The 12,641-nt window shown below is 40.1% G+C and overlaps 1 protein-coding gene across 2 annotated transcripts in view; it reads right to left on the reverse strand.

The window, feature by feature from the left end:
- PPIL4 (peptidylprolyl isomerase like 4) overlaps nucleotides 1-12,504 on the reverse strand; it is a 34,808-nt gene extending 22,304 nt beyond the window's left edge. The window contains exons 1-8 of one of the 2 annotated variants that reach the window (XM_066247918.1): nucleotides 12,361-12,504; nucleotides 8,354-8,421; nucleotides 8,208-8,272; nucleotides 7,842-7,959; nucleotides 7,033-7,175; nucleotides 5,731-5,827; nucleotides 4,855-4,971; nucleotides 130-254 (exon numbers count right to left, since the gene is read on the reverse strand). In XM_066247918.1, coding sequence (XP_066104015.1) covers nucleotides 130-254; nucleotides 4,855-4,971; nucleotides 5,731-5,827; nucleotides 7,033-7,175; nucleotides 7,842-7,959; nucleotides 8,208-8,272; nucleotides 8,354-8,421; nucleotides 12,361-12,430 — 803 coding nt within the window. In that variant the 5' untranslated portion in view covers nucleotides 12,431-12,504. Of the gene's footprint in view, nucleotides 1-129; nucleotides 255-4,854; nucleotides 4,972-5,730; nucleotides 5,828-7,032; nucleotides 7,176-7,841; nucleotides 7,960-8,207; nucleotides 8,273-8,353; nucleotides 8,422-12,220; nucleotides 12,338-12,360 lie in introns of those variants that run through there. The other variant, XM_066247917.1, reaches the window with a different exon arrangement.
- Nucleotides 12,505-12,641: the final 137 nt, after the last annotated feature.

The following is a 12,641-nucleotide window of genomic DNA, read 5'->3' on the forward strand; positions in this document are numbered from 1 at the left end:
ACTCATCTGTAAAATTCACACCAGTATAAAAATCACCTAGAGTTCATAAATTCATCAGAAATATGTCATTAGAAAACCATAAATTAATACTTAGTTTTCCTAAAATCTTTCACTAATTCTAGAGATTACCTTCTTATTGGCCCAAATCTTGAGAATATTATTTCCAGATCCTCATCTGTGGTCACTGGATTCAATTTACACACAAAGAGCACATTTTCTGGAGGTTTGATATCTGCATCAGGTAGGTCTCCCACCTAAATTACAAATAAACAAAAATACAAATCAATTTCTTTAGTTTCCATTCTAAATACCCTATCCAAGCCCAAAATGCTGATTTCCCTAAAACATCTAAACTTACATTATGCACTGCAGGCTCAGGAAAAGAAATCTAAATACGACCTCAAAATTCATTAGGAATAACTCTTAACACAACAATCCCTTTTGTGAAAGTGAAATTCAAGAAGGTTAAATAATAACTTGCCCTTAGCCACACAATAATAAGCAATTTGAGTTGGGATTTGAACCCAAATTTATCTGGGTTTTTATCTTCACTTTTTCCCCCCCTACTTGATATACTAAAACCAGAATTTATGTAAAGCATATCTAAATTATGAAGCATACAAGTAAAAAACATCTGTGACGACAACAACTAGCTTAAGAACTAGTGTCCCCTGATCTCATTATCCCCCGCCTCTCAGCAGAAATAACAGATGTCCTGTTTCTTGGTTTTCCTTCTGGCCATTCCTTTGCACATCTCGAGAGTTTTACAGGTAGGTACGTCATTCCAAGCCCTAAAAATACTATCTTATTGAATCTAGCCATCTGCTTTAGCAATGACCAATTCTTTCCATATTATCATTCAATACGGAAGAGAACAATTCCGGACAGTGTTTCTAGTTTTTTATTCTCCCCTCACTATCATCCACTTGAGTCAACTGCACAGTCAACCACTGCATTGAGCAGAGATACCACTTCCGATGGAAGAAGCAGTGAGGGTAACAGAGAAAACCATGATGGTGTTCGTTCCACTGCAGGAAAACTATTTCCCATGGCCTTTGTAGATGGAGAAAAACGATATTCTTTTACACGTATATTCAAAACCCTCAGAGTAGATTTCTGGTAAGATTGTCACATGAAATATCTCCTCTTCAATAACTAAAAGAAATCTTGAAAATCAGAAACAGTAAGAAGAAACAATGCCAGTGAGACCTGCTCAGCGTCTCTGAAACCTATTAAAAAACAATAACCTATGTCCAGCAAGTATCACAGCACATACGGGGAAAGCAAATCAGTACAATTCCCAAGAGCACCTACAATAGCAGAAATACCACAGCTAAAGGAAGTACAAATGAGAAATAGTTAATGACGTAGAAAACAACTCATTATACTACCTGTCAAAGATAACAAAATAACTTAAAATACTCTTAACAGCTATGAAGTTCAAAACATTAGTCAATAATGCAAAACACTAATTGAATTGTCATTATATTACACACAAATACACTAAGAGAAACCAATGTTCTTAGAAAACAGAAGATAAAACCTGCTAATAGTGAGAACCAAAAGGGACACAGGATCATCTACTAGAATGGTTCAAATCCAAAACATGAACAAGACCACACGCTGGACAGGATGTAGAGTAAAAATGGTACAGCCATTTAGAGACAACTTGGCAATTTCTTACAAAGCTAAACCACACAACCCAGAACTGCGCTGGTAGTTACCCAAATGAATTAAAAACTTATGCCTATACAAAATTCTACACACAAATGTTTATAGCAGCCTTATTCATACTTGCTAATCAGTATTTTAATAGGGGAATGAACGTACTTCACTACGTTATTTAACAATCAAAAGAGATGAGTTACCAAGGTAGCCAAAGACATGGAGGAACTCTAAATGCATATCGCTCAATGAGAGAAGCCGGTCTGAAAGGCCACATGCTGTACAATTCCAATCACATGACACTCTGAAACAGGCAAAAAACCTGCAGACAGTACAAAGAATCAGGGCTGACAAGGGTTGCGGGGCGGTAAGAGCGAAGTGGAGCACTGATTTGGGGGCAATGAAACTGTTCTGTGTGATACCATAAGGGTAGACACATGCCATGTCAAAGTCCACAGAGTGTACAACACAAAGAGTTAACCCTACCATAAATTATGGACTTAAGTTAATAATAATGTGTTGTATAGTAACATATAAGCTCCACAAAGGCAAATCTTTGTTTTGTTGTTTTTACTGATGTATCTAATTAAACACAATCACCCTTCTGGGCTTGACAGCTTTGGAAAGCTGGATTGTGGGGTGGGAGGAGCTATAAAGGATATTACTGAAATAACTGACAAAATTGGAATATGAGGCCCTGGCCGGTTGGCTCAGCGGTAGAGCGTCGGCCTAGCGTGCGGAGGACCCAGGTTCGATTCCGGCCAGGGCACACAGGAGAAGCGCCCATTTGCTTCTCCACCCCTCCGCCGCGCTTTCCTCTCTGTCTCTCTCTTCCCCTCCCGCAGCCAAGGCTCCATTGGAGCAAAGATGGCCCGGGCGCTGGGGATGGCTCTGTGGCCTCTGCCTCAGGCGCTAGAGTGGCTCTGGTCGCAACATGGCGACCCCCAGGATGGGCAGAGCATCGCCCCCTGGTGGGCAGAGCTTCGCCCCATGGTGGGCGTGCTGGGTGATCCCGGTCGGGCGCATGCGGGAGTCTGTCTGACTGTCTCTCCCTGTTTCCAGCTTCAGAAAAATGCAAAAAAAAAAAAAAAAAAAAAAAAAAAAATTGGAATATGAACTGCAATTTGTATTACTTTTAAATTTCCTGATTTTAATAACTATACGGTGAATGTGTAGAATAACACTGCTACTCTTAGGAAATACTTAATGATGTAGGAGGTCAAGAGAATGATGTTTGCAACCTCATTTCTTTTTTTTTTTTTTTTTGTATTTTTCCGAAGCTGGAAACGGAGAGGCAGTCAGAAAGACTCCCACATGCGCCTGACCGGGATCCACCCAGCATGCCCACCAGGGGGCGATGCTCTGCCCATCCGGGGCATCGCTCTGTTGTGACCAGAGCCATTCTAGCACCTGAGGCACAGGTCATGGAGCCATCCTTAGCGCCCGGGCCAACTTTGCTTCAATGGAGCCTTGGCTGCGGGAGGGGAAGAGAGAGACAGAGAGGAGAGAGGGAGGGGTGGAGAAGCAGATGGGCGCTTCTCCTGTGTGCACTGGCCGGGAATTGAACCTGGCACTTCCTCACGCCAGGCCGACGCTCTACCACTGAGCCAACCGGCCAGGGCTGCAACCTCATTTCAAATGGCCCAGAAAAAATAATATGTGCATGTACATGTACAATCAGTGACAGAGGGAGGGTGGATGGAGAGAGAGAAGAGACAGACAAGAGGGAGAGGAGAGAGAATGAGAGATCAAGCATATGTGGCAAAGTTAAAAACTGGTAAGTCTGGGTAAAAGGTAGACAGCTTTCTGCACTCTTTTTTATAAGTTTTCCATAAATTTAAAATTATCTGCAAATAAACAGTTTTAAAACTACACTGGCCCATTTTCTTCTGGCATAAACTTCTTTTACTTTTGCTGTTGTAAACTCAGATGACAATCTAACGTTCTTTCCCTATTATGTCATTTGTTGCAAGGCTGTTGCTCAAGGACTTTTGAGGTTCAATGATTTTCTTAGAATTTGTCTTGAGGTTGATTGTTCTGAGTCAATGTTCCCTGATACACAGTGTGCTCATTAAAATGTGCATTTTAATTTTAAGTAAAATATTCCTGAATTGTAGTCTTTAATATCCATTCCTTCAGACTGGTGATGCAATATGTATTTTAAAACAAGACTGTAAATCTGAAAATTCCAGTATATAAAATGATGATAATAAAAACTTAATTATCACCTATCCATTCAAATATTTATTGATGATCTACTATGTAAATGGTATACCTAGTCCACAAAAATAAGAAATGGGAAAAATGTCCTGCGGGTCATCTAATAATCTACTTAATAATCTACTGTTCCACAAATGACTTCATATTATTAGTAATACAGAGGAGGACTATGTTTTTGAGAATTCAATTCTATCCAGGTTTATTTTATCCTGTAACTACTATTCTACTATTTAATCTCAACAACACTTGAGTTGTACAAAGAATAACTCATTAATATAGATAAAATTTTGTCCAAGAAACACTTTAAAAATGATTAGTATAACAAATGAAGTCCATTTAATATTTGTAAGGCGGATCTCCACTTTCCTTTTTTTTTCTCTTCTTTTGTATTTGTATTTTCCTGAAGTGAGAAGCAGGGAGGCAGAGAGACTCCGGCATGTGCCCAACCAGGATCCACCAGGCATGCTTACCAGGGGGCGATGCTCTGCCCATCTGGGGCGTTGCTCCATTGCAATCTGAGCCATTTAAGTGCCTGAGGTGGAGGGCATGGAGCTATCCTCACCCTCCAAGCCAACTTTGCTCCTGAGCCTTGGCTGCAGGAGGGGAAGAAAGAGACAGAGAGAAAGGAGAGGGGGAAGGATGGAGAAGCAGATGGGCACTTCTGTGTGCCCTGGTCAGGAATCAAATCTGGGACTTCCACACACTGGGCCAACACTCTACCGCTGAGCCAACTGGCCAGGGCTCTACTTTCCATTTTTAAAGAAGGTGGTTGGAATAGTAGAATCAAACTTGTTTACTTTTACACATGCTATTATGTCATACAAAATTTAATCCAGAAAAAAAACTCTTAGCTAAATTTTTGTATTAATATTTTAAAGCTATCAAAAAGCCAGAAATAAATGAACAGTAAATATGTATTAAATACTGTATAGCACTGAACAATTATTTGAACAAAGATAATTATCTTACCATTTCTAATAGAATAGCTTGGGTTTTGGCCTCTTTTTCTGCCTTTATTTCTTCTACTTCTTCAGCTGATCTTCCTTTGAAATCATCGATTTCTTCATCTGCTCCTATTCGACCACTCTGTAAGGCAGAAGTTACTCATATATATATGCAAAGGATAGAAAAATCTGAAAAATATGAAACATTATACTTTATTCTTGGTTCCAGCAAATATATTAGAACAGAATAACTTCATTTGTTTCATATGTGAAATTTACAAACTTCTGAAAATTTATTTAAATTAATTGATAATATTAGACTAGTCTTCTAGTTTACTGTTAAATCAAAAAATCATTTATATAGAAACTATCTGGTATCCAATTAAGTGCTGAAGGCAGAAGATAAGTGATCTTAGAAATTAAGCACCAAATCCAATTATAAAGATAAATTTAGCTTTAAGGAAGTCTCGTAAGCAGAAATTTATACTTTAAAATATCTGAGGAAAAAGTCTGCAGTGTTCCACAGAAATTTCTGGGTTCTAGCCTGGCTTCAGAATATCCCCCAATTGAAAAATTCCCTTAAAAATATTTTGAGCTTTTAGATAAACCATGCAGAGTTACAAGATAAGAAAAACATTTCCCCAAAATGTTCGTGTAAGCTTCCAGGGCTAAGGCTTTTTGGTGGAGTAGAAAATGAAGAAAGGACATTATAATGGGAAATAAAAAGACAGCTAGAAGAACGAATATCTCCATAGAAAAGTAAAAGAATTCTAAACTTATCCTAGGATAATATATCAAGCAAGACAGTCATCCTGAAGAAATGTTTTAATAAGCTAAAAAGCTAAAGCTATGCAAAGCATTAATATGCACGTATATTCCATCACAAATGGACTCAACTTACATCTAGTTGCTCCTTAGTAGGTTCTGGTGATCGATCAGGAATTAATAAATCCGGAGGGTCATCAAATGGATCATCTAAAATTACTGTATGATTAATCCTTACAAAATAAACCCAAGTCAAATGTTACACATACGTTATTTCAGAATCTATGTTTTACTTTTTATAAATATAATAAATGTCTTATGTATGTCTAAAGCCAAAAAACCATAAGGTCCTATTGCACAAAGATGTTACTAGCATACACCATCACAAATAGTGTTACTATTTTTGGTTGTTTGATATTACTCTGCATTACTATAAAATAGTATACAGTAATGTCTAAAGCTTAGTACTTTTGCCATATTTCTCAATAATCTGCATTTTAAAAAACTCAAGACAGCCCTGGCCGGTTGGCTCAGCGGTAGAGCTTCGGCCTAGCGTGCGGAGGACCCGGGTTCGATTCCCGGCCAGGGCACACAGGAGAAGCGCCCATTTGCTTCTCCACCCCTCCGCCGCACTTTCCTCTCTGTCTCTCTCTTCCCCTCCCGCAGCCGAGGCTCCATTGGAGCAAAGATGGCCCGGGCGCTGGGGATGGCTCCTTGGCCTCTGCCCCAGGCGCTAGAGTGGCTCTGGTCGCAATATGGCGACGCCCAGGATGGGCAGAGCATCGCCCCCTGGTGGGCAGAGCGTCGCCCCTGGTGGGCGTACCGGGTGGATCCCGGTCGGGCGCATGCGGGAGTCTGTCTGACTGTCTCTCCCTGTTTCCAGCTTCAGAAAAATGAAAAAACAAACAAACAAAAAAAAAAAAACTCAAGACAATTCCTTCCAACATAAGCAATTATAAATACTTAGTACAAGTATAAAAACATAAAAGTTCTCTTTTATTACAAAGATTCTTTTTTTTTTTTTTTTTAGTGAGAGAGAGAGAGGGACAGATAGGGAGAGAGATAAGAAGCATCAATTCTTTGTTGCAGCACCTTAGTTGTTCATTGATTGCTTTCTCATATGTGCCTTGACTGGGGAATTACAGCAGAGTGAGTGACCCCTTGCTCAAGCCAGCGACATTGGGCTTCAAGTCAGCAACCCTACACTCAAGCCAGCGACCTTGGGGTTTCGAACCTCGGTCCTCTGCGTCCCAGTCCGATGCTCTATCCACTGCGCCACCGCCTGGTCAGGCTATTAAAAAGACTCTTATAGTCTTGTACTAATTTATGCTTTGGAATTATCCAAAAAATAGTCTTACACATGCCATCACTGCTACTATCTCAAATATCACAGTATCAAATTATTCTAGTACATTCAAATAGCAAATTGTAACCATACCTGATATCTTGATATGGTACAAATTCCTTGTCAACAAAGGTCTCATTGATTTTCTTAACTATGTCCATGCCTTCCGTCACCTCACCAAACACGGTATGAACACCATCAAGGTAATCTAGATTTTCCCCTGTAGTAATAAGAAACTGTAAAGAAAAACACAGAACACAAATATATACATATACTATATATAATTCAAACTGAAATTATAGACTGACAAAATATACACAAAAGACTACATTAACTGCATGGATTCTTACCCACTTGTTTCTAGTACTAAGTAAAAAGTACAAAGCTTATATATAAGATGTCAATATGTATACACCTTCGCCTGATTGTTTAAAATACTTGGACAAGGCAAGGCTCAGATTCTTCACATGTAAATTGTGAGGGGAAATAAAGCATCTTCTCCAAATGGAGTTCCAGTGAGCATTAAACAAGACAATGAATGAAAAGTGCTCAGCATGGCCTGTTTTGAAATAAGTAATAAATACAGAAAAGGAAGAGGCCACAGTGTGAACACTGGTGATCCATGAATGGTAAAATTGGGGATGATGCTATTTTCTTTATTCGTACTTTTCAGTGTTTTCTAAATTCCTCACAATGGGCATGCCTTACATTTAAAAGAACAAAATATTATTTTGCTTTTTTTTGTGCTGTCATATAATTTTTGAAAAAAACTGCATTTTTTATCTTCTAACAAATACCTTTGATTGAAATTTTCTCCTTACTGGATAATTTTAAAAGATAACCTTGTGGGGTCCTTACAGTCCTTCATTTTAAAGCAAAACTCATCTCACCCACTTTCTAACCTGAGATCCATGCTGATCACTGCCATTGTTCACCATGGACACAGTGCCTTTCTTCTTGTGCTTAATTCTGGGCACTTTCTCTGCCTCGAAAAAGCTTGCTTGATCACCATACAGTTGACTGAAAATACATATAAGGTTATAAAATATAAGTGTTCTCAACATGAAATACAAAAGTACTAACAACATATAGGGTTACCATTTCTTTATAGAACTACCAGTATGATTTAAAATATTTCCTTCTTATGCTGTAGACATTTAGGAAACTTAGAAACAATCTAATTTGCATATTTTAAAATGCAGATTGAAATACACTCGTTAACATTGCTAAGAAGCAATTTTATTTTTACTCATTTAAAAATAACTTACCCAAAAACAGACTCTCCTCCACGGCCAGTCCCTGTAGGATCCCCAGTTTGTATGATAAAATCCCTCTATAATATATAGGATACTTTATTAATACACAGAATTTGCTATCCAATAACAAAGGACATGACTAGTATCCACTGACTCACCTGTACATTGTGAATAAGGCAATAATTGTAATATTTTATTTTGCACAACTTCAGGAAGTTCAAGCAGGCTGAAAGAAAACAAATAATAAATCTATTACAGTAGTTCACAAATAGATTTTTAAGCAAGTACAAGCAATAAATTTAATTTCTAAATTACCATAAAAACCTCCCCCAAATGGTCAAATATCCAAAGCTATAAAAGGCAATGAGCATAAAAAGGGCAATATATTAAGCAATCATTTATTGATTGATTGATTTTATAAAAGAATAAAAGGAAAATTAGTTACAATACTAGCCATGCCTGAAAATACCATTTCTGCCACTTAAATAGTAAAATGGTAAAATGTAGGTTAAAAAATGTCACAAAAGTTCAAAAGAGAGACTGTTTCCGGCTGGAGAAATTGGAAGACCTCATGGAGGCTTAAAATGAACATTAAAAGAACTGGACTGGCAGAGACTAGAGAATGTACAACATGTATAATGTAACTTTTTACAAATGGTACAAAAAATGTATGACTTTGTTGGGGAATACCAACAATTAGGAGAATGTTGCATGTGCGCAGAAGTAGGGGGTAGATGGGAAATCTCTTTATCTTGCCCTCAGTTTTGCTATAATCCTTAAACTGCTCAAAAAAATAGTCTTAATTTTTAAAAAGGGAGGTGGAGAACCTATAGATTACAGATTAAAAAAATTTAAGAGATATATCAACCAATATAATACATGGCCCTTTTCTGGATCCTAACTTAAATTACCAAATAATTTTAAATGTATATGAGACATAAGAAAAATACAAATGATACTAAGGAAATTTGCTAATTTTTTCAGATATAATGATTTATGGTTATGTTGTCTTTTTAAAGTATCTTTTAAGACACAAACTGAACTAATTACAGATTAAATAAATCCCACATTAAGAATTTATTATAAAACATCCAGTGGAGGTGGGAGTAGAAATAAAAAAAAATATTATTTTTTTTTTAGTGAGTCAGAGACAGGCAGATAGGAAGAGAGAAAGATGAGAAGCATCAACTAACTCATAGTTGAGGTACCTTAGTTGTTCAATGATTGCTTTCTCATATGTGCCTTGACTGGGGGGCTCCAGCTGAGCCAGTGACCCCTTGCTCAAGCCAGAGACCTTGGGTTCAAGCCAGTGAACCTGCGTTCAAGCCAGTGACCTCAGGGTTTTGAACCTGGGTCCTAAGCATCCCAGGCTGACACTCTATCCACTGAGCCACTGCCTCGTCAGGCTGTTGGTGTGTATTGAGAGCTATTAAATGAAGCTGGTCATTGGCACATGAGGGTTCATTGAAATATTTCTATGTCTGTATGTCTTAAATTCTCTATAATAGAAAGGGAAAAAGGAAAGAAAAAGAAGGGAGAGAAGGAGGGAAGAAAAAAGGAAAACAAATATGGATGTTTACTATGGATTGGCAAGTAGTTATTCAAATAAACACATATCCAATCACTTGCTTCAAATACACACAAACAGGGTGGGCTTATGTTTTTAATGTTCCAAGGTATCTTTCGAGAACCCATGCTTATCTGTTCTGCCTGTGTTAATTAGGTGGGATAACCCTATCTCCCCTTTAGTTGCTCACAGCCTGGGGAAAGAGGCCCACTCCTCTGCCAGGTGCTGCTCCATGTGAAGAGTGGTGATCAAACTCCAAGGAAAGCAAAACCAAAAGATGAAAAACACAATTCCCTATCTCCTGGATCCCGCTGTCCTTACAGCCAAGCTGACCCTAGTAATATGAGACAATCAATGATTTTCTTTCAGCTGTTTGAGTTGAGTTTATATCACTTGTACAAAAAGTCCTAATACAACACATATCGACTAATCATTAGTCAATATAATAAATCTTCAGTGTGTGTCCTCAAAGTGTTAAGTATTGCACAAGGTGCTCATTATTAAGGCACGGTGCCTGCTCTCTTGGGAATCTATATTCTTGAGAGGAGACAAGACTTGCAAATAACTCCAGGACAACAGATAAAAGTCTTAACAAAATACATGTTGTGTAATTTATAAAAGACCTGAGACAGAGCAGAAGAAACAGATCTAACTCTGCTTGGGGACAATGGACATAGTGGAGATACTGCTTGACCTGAGATTTTACTTATTTTTTTGTGTGTGACAGAAACAGAGAGGGACAGAGAGAGGAACAGACAGGAAGGGAGAGAGATGAGAAGCACCAATTCTTCGCTGGGGCACCTTAGATGTTCATTGATTGCTTGCTCATATGTGCCTTGACCGGGGGATTACAGCAGAGTGAGTGACCCCTTGCTCAAGCCAGTGATCTTGGGCTCAAGCTGGTGAGCTATGCTCAAATCAGATGAGCTCACGCTTAAACCATAGACCTGGGAGTTTCGAACCTGGGTCCTCTGTGTCCCAGTCCTATGCTCTATCCACTGCGCCACCGCCTGGTCAGGCTGAGATTTATTTATTTATTTATTTATTTATTTATTTATTTTACTTATAAGCAAGAATTCTGCAAAAGGACAGCAGTGGAGAGAACCGTAGGGTAGAGCTGGGGTCGGGAACCTTTTTGGCTGAGAGAGTCATGAATGCCACATATTTTAAAATGTAATTCCATGAGAGCCATACAACGACCCGTGTATGTTAGGCATTATCCAATAAAAATTTGGTGTTGGTCCCGGAGGACAGCTTTGATTGGCTCCAGCTACCCACAACCATGAACATGAGCGGTAGGAAATGAATGGATTGTAATACATGAGAATGTTTTATATTTTTAACATTATTATTATTTTTATTAAAGATTTGTCTGCGAGCCAGATGCAGCCATCAAAAGAGCCACATCTGGCTTGTGAGCCATAGGTTCCCGACCCCTGGGGTAGAGGCAACAGCATGAAAAAGGCATGGGTATAGGGTTGGGTATTTAGTGTTGGGAATGGGGAGACAGCAGAGTGTGAGAGGTGTATGCAGTAGAAGGCACTCATTGTACAATACTGTGGTTTGTTCCATCCCCTTTGGTAGACTACCTTCCGTGAGGGCATGCCTCTGGTTTTAACCTCTCCTGGCCTCCAGATTGTCCCTATTCTAACACATTCTCCACATTGCTGCTTGTTATCTTCCTAAAACAAGTTTGCCATTCCTCAATCCTGTTTTTAGAACCTTCAAATACTCTGGTCATCTGTAGGGCACATAAGACTATTCAGAATCTACCATATACAACCAGACTCGCAGTCTGCCATTCCATGCCACATACCATTCCTTCAAGCCACGCCGAGCTACCTGCTGTTTCCAGAAGATTAAGCAAACTCAAAGGAAATCCTCATTTCCATTCATCTTTGAAAGAGCTAGTTCAAGTGTCTGGCATTCTTTGCTAGCTTCGCTTCTTCCCGCCCCCAACTAAGAAGAATTCGTCCTTCCTCTGGTTTCCATAGAAATTTGTTTTCTTTTATGACACTTAAAAAAGTTAAATGGGTTCCAGTGTAGATTTCCCCCAATGAAAACTCAGACACCTCCCCTCGCCCCCGGGGCAAGGTGCCTATCCCAGGGCCTGGCAAAGTCTCGCCTAGCAGGCGATCAATGAGTGAGTGCTAAGGCTCCGTGCACACCTCCGGCCAGCCCTTCCTCCATCCAGGCGGGATGCCCACACTCACCCAAGCACATCCTCTCTACGTTCATCGAGACTTACTGATGGATTACACACCATGGAATCCTGGTTGTGCTCCTGGGTCATCAGTAAAGCGCTCTAAAGCCACTAAAGCTTTGTGGACACTGTATACTGCTGTCAGGCATAACACACTAACACACACATAGACATTTAACACCGCAGGCACCCGCCACTCGATGCGCCAGCACTCAGTAAGGGAGAAGGGCTGCTCCACACAAAAACTTTTCTAACCAAGGCCCGCTAATAAGAGCTGGGTGGCCGGCACAGCAGCCCAGACGCGCGAACCAGCCGACGTCGGGGACTGGGAGGCGAAGGCAGAGTGGAGAAAGGACATGGCCGCCCCGGCGAGAGGTGAGCGCGGCAGGCCTCACCGCGCGGCCGCTCCTCCGTGTACAAGTCGATGACGATGTCGCCCAGCGTGGTCTCCAGCAGAACCGCCATAGCGTCCTCCCCTCCTCCGCAACAAGTCCTGGGGGTGACAGGCGGTGTCCGTCGCGGTCCACGCTCTGCGTCACCCTCGGCGCGACGCTTTATTACGTCATCCCTTCGGCGACACCGCCCTCTTCCGGGTTGCAAAGTAAGGTCGGCCTGAGTTCCTACGAGTACCGCTCGCAGCGCGGCTTTTTTGAAAATTCTGATACAACCTCCCAGA

Source organism: Saccopteryx bilineata, chromosome 12 (genome assembly GCF_036850765.1).
Source record: "Saccopteryx bilineata isolate mSacBil1 chromosome 12, mSacBil1_pri_phased_curated, whole genome shotgun sequence".
Classification (NCBI taxonomy): domain Eukaryota; kingdom Metazoa; phylum Chordata; class Mammalia; order Chiroptera; family Emballonuridae; genus Saccopteryx; species Saccopteryx bilineata.